At 45.8% G+C, this 4120-nt stretch overlaps 1 protein-coding gene across 1 annotated transcript; it reads left to right on the top strand.

Annotated features, from left to right (window-relative positions):
- Positions 1-383: 383 nt before the first annotated feature.
- LOC119597511 lies at positions 384-722 on the top strand. Its single transcript, XM_037947090.1, has one exon. The coding sequence runs from the start codon at positions 384-386 to the stop codon at positions 720-722; it is 339 nt and encodes a 112-aa protein (XP_037803018.1).
- Positions 723-4120: the final 3398 nt, after the last annotated feature.

Here is a 4120-nt window from a genome sequence, read left to right as displayed (position 1 = left end):
GTACAAGGCGGGAACAAAGCTGCGAAGAGAGCTGTTGCAAAGCCAAATCGAGCGTACAAAGATCTATACGACAGTCTGAAGGACGACGAGGAAGGCCAAAGGAAAGCGATCCGGATTGCAAAACAGAAAACCGAGAATCCAAGATGTCTATCAGAGCAAGCAGATGAAAAACACAGACGGAGCGGTACTGACGAAGAAAGCGATATCAAGGAAAGATGGAGGTCGTATTTTGAACAACTGATAAATGTGGAGAACGAAAGAATCGACAGACCGTGGAGCAAGAGCAAGACTGAGGTAGAGGAGATAGAGAAGAGGAGTTTGGAAGGCTCTGAGAAGATGAAGAACGGCAAGGCGACAGGACCGGACAACATCCCAGTGGAAGCATGGAGAGTACTGGCCGAGCAGGCGTGAAAATACTCCTGGAAATCTTCACCGAATTATGGAAAGTGAGAAATGCCAATGAGTGGAGAGACAGCACGCTAATCCGATATTCAAGAACAAGGGGGACATCCAGGAATGTGGTACTACCGGGGCATCAAACTGATGTCACACACTCTGAAAATATGGGAAGGATCATAGATGGAAGACTGAGGGCGATCGTGACGATTTCGGAGCAACAGTTCGGTTTTCATGCCAGCAGGTCCACGACAGACCAATATTTGCGCGAGACACTGATGGAGAAATACAGAGAGGTCAAAGGGAGCTGCCAGTGTCTTCATTGACCTAGAAGAGGCGTACGATAGAGTACCTAGATCGGAGGTGTGGAACTGCTTTGAGGCTGAAAGAGGTGGACGAGAAGTACGTCAGATATCCAAGACATGTACAAGGCACGACAACGAATGTGAAGTCCATAGTGGGAACCACGGACAGTTTCCAAGTCAAAGTGGGATTGCACCAGGGATCCGCACTTAGCCCTTTCCTCTTTGCATTGGGTCATAGACTGCCTGACGGTAGGCAGTGCCGCACCATGGGATCTGATGTACGCAGACGATGTAGCACTCAATGGAGAGACGAATGAGGAGGTGGAAGAGAGGTTGGACAGTGGAAAGGCAATGGAAGAGCGAGGCATGAAGGTTAGCAGACAGAAGACCGAGTACCTCTGCATGGCGAACAAGAACGAGAGAGAAGTGAGGATGCAGGGAGCGAAGCTAAACCGAGTCCAAGAATTCAAGTACTGGGCTCCACGGTGCAGTGTGACGGAGGTCGATAAGGAAGTAGGGAAGAGGATCCAGGCGGGTTGGAACGCATGGAGGAAGATTACTGGATACTCTGTGACAGGAAGGTACCACCAAAGTTGAAGGCAGACTCCACAAGACCAGGTCAGGCTGGCAATGTTATACGGAATGGAAAGCAGTGGCGGTGACGAAGGCCAGGAGGCAAAGAGAGGTGGCAGAAATGAGGATGCTAAGGATCGCGCTGGGAAGACGAGGCTGGATAAATCCCGCAACACACGATCAGAGAGACCATTGGAGTAGAGAGCTCGGGAGAAGCTGAGGGAGTGCAGACTCAGGTGGCTGGGACACGTGACAAGGAGAGAGGACAGTACGTGGTGCAAGAGGTGAGGAGACTGGTGGTTGGGAGAAGAAAGAGGGGAAGACCGAAGAGGAGATGTGAGGATTGCATCAAGGAGGACATGGAGACGGCGGGAGTGACGAGGGGGGGCCCTGGATAGGGTAGAGTGGAGGAGGAGATCCGCACCGGCGACCCCAGTTGAACTGGGACAAAAGCCTGTAGAAGAAGAAAAAGAAGACATATATATATATATATAATTATTATATATATATATATATATATATATATATATATTTAATATATATATTATCATCAGTTTTTAGTTTAAGATAACATTAAAAAATGTCGAGCACAGCTTCCCAACCATAACTTCACCATAGATGTATGTACCAACTGCCTAACCTTTAGGTTCATAAACAGCAATGTACTAACCGAAATCCTTCTTTGTTTTCATCCTTTTTAATAAGCCCAAGTCCCTTGTTTAAAGTATATATTTCTTTATACCAGCGATTTTTTCTTCATCATGATTCATTACCACAGATATGTCTTTAATTACAGTCTTGCTATTTAGTTCATTTCTGTATTAGGAATCGTAATAAAAGAATGGATTTTTTCCCTTGTTCATTCCTGCAACATTAAATCTTCCTGTTTCCCTGATCTTCTGAGTGCTTGGCACTCTCCTCTATCTTTTTCTTCTCAGAGGGAGAGGAGGATGAGAGTGATTGGAAACTGTAAGAGTCTTACTACGTCATGATAGCTGCCGCTCTTTCTCCTCCCTCTCCTTCTGGCGCCTTATCTTCACCTCTGTCTTTAGAAGTCCCCACCTTCCACTCCGACGGGGGCCTCAACAGGAAAGAATACTCTTCTTCTTCTTCTTCCTGTGCCCTTTCTTTTCTTTTCTCTCTTCTCTGTTTTCTGAGCTGCTTCTGAACTTGGCGGCCTCCTCCCGCCTGGCCATCTCCTTAGCTGACATTTTCTCCTCCCCTTTTTTATTCTTCGTTTTTATCTGCTCCTTGTATCTCAAGCTTGGCCTAATCCAGCTTGGCCTCCTTCTCAGCGTCTCATTCTTGTCTTCTTCGGCTTCCTTGGCTTCCTCCCTCTCCTGTTCCCAAGAGCGGTCTTGGCCCCTTGGCTGCCCGATCCCAGACGAGAGCAGCATCAGCCCGAGCACTGCGAGGATTCCAGCCGCAGAAGGCCTGGAACCGACGCGTCTGCTGGACCTACAGCAACTTCTCCTCAGAAGTGCGATCCTGCCCTCGTTGCAGGCCTGAGGGACCGCTGTGCCAGCAGGCGAGGCACGTACCAAGGATCCTGTACTTCGCAGGGCGCGTCATCGAGGAGGGTCCTGGAGCACAGGGGCCTGCTTTCTTCAATCTTCTGCAGCTATTTTAATCGCATCTGCTGCGTCACAATGCTCTAAACCCAAGAGTGATGAAATATATCAGGGTATTTAACCGAAATTAAGCAAGTTTTCATTAACTTTCGCATTCCACCTTTACATTCGGTATCATATTAGTTACGTTCTGGTGGGGCCTAAATTTTCTTGTTTTTTTATTTTTTTTTAAAAAAAAAGGGGGGGGGGGGGGGGGTTTTTTTTTTTTTTTTTTTTTTTTTTTTTTTTCAAATTTATGTATTAAAAAGGGGGGGGGGGGGGGGGGGGGGGGGAATCGTTTTAAAATTAAAAAAAAAGTATTTTTTCCCCCTTGTTTTTCTTCCTTTTGCAAACCCCCCCATTTTAAATTTTTCCTTTTTTTTCCCCTTTTTTTTTTGGGTTTTTAGGGTTGGATTTGGGTTTTTTTTTTTTTTTGGTTTTGGGGTTTTTTTTGGTGGTTTTGGTTGCTGGAATTTTGGGGGGGGGGGGGGTTTGGGGAAAAAAGGGGGTTTTCCCAAAGTTTTTTGTTTTTGGGGTTTTTTGGGGGGCTTTTTCCCATTTTGTTTTTGGGGGGTTTTGGGAGGGGGTTGGGGGGTTTTTTTTTTTTTTTTGTTTTTGTGATTTGTGAAAGTGTTTTTGGGGTTTTTGGGTTTTTGGGGTTTTTTTTTTTTGTTTCCCCAAATTTTTGGTTTTTTGGGGGGGTGGGTGGGGTTGGGGGGGTTTGGTTTGGTGTGGTGGTTGTTTGGGTGAGGGTGTTTTTGGGGGGGGGTTTTTTGGGGGGTTGGTTTTGGGGGGGGTTTGTTTTTTTTGGTTTTTTTTTGGGGTTGTGGGGTGTGTTGGTGTGGTTTGGGTTTGGTTTGGTTGTTAAGTTTTTTTTAAATTTTGGGTATTTTTTGGTTTTTTGTTGTGGTTGTGTGTGCGTTAAAAGTTTGTGGTGTGTGGTGTGGTGTTTTGGGTTTTTTTTTTTTTTTGTGTGTGGGTGGTGTTTGTTTGTGTGTTTTGGTGGTGTGTTTGTTTTTGTTTTGTGGGGTGTTTTTGTGTGGTGTGTGTGTGTGTGTGTGTTGTTTGGTGTGGGTTTTGTTTTTTGTGTTTGTGTTTCATTGTTGTTTTGGTTGTTGTGTGGTGGGTGTGTTTTTTTTGTGGTGTGTTTTTCAGATGTTGGATTTTTAAATGTTTTGGGGGGGGGGGGGGCCGTATTGTGTTTTGTTGTGGTGGTGTGTTTGTGTGTGTGTGTTT

This window comes from Penaeus monodon, chromosome 39 (genome assembly GCF_015228065.2).
Source record: "Penaeus monodon isolate SGIC_2016 chromosome 39, NSTDA_Pmon_1, whole genome shotgun sequence".
Taxonomy (NCBI): domain Eukaryota; kingdom Metazoa; phylum Arthropoda; class Malacostraca; order Decapoda; family Penaeidae; genus Penaeus; species Penaeus monodon.
Note: the sequence above shows the minus strand (reverse complement) of the source record. Positions and strands in the feature narration are given on the sequence as shown.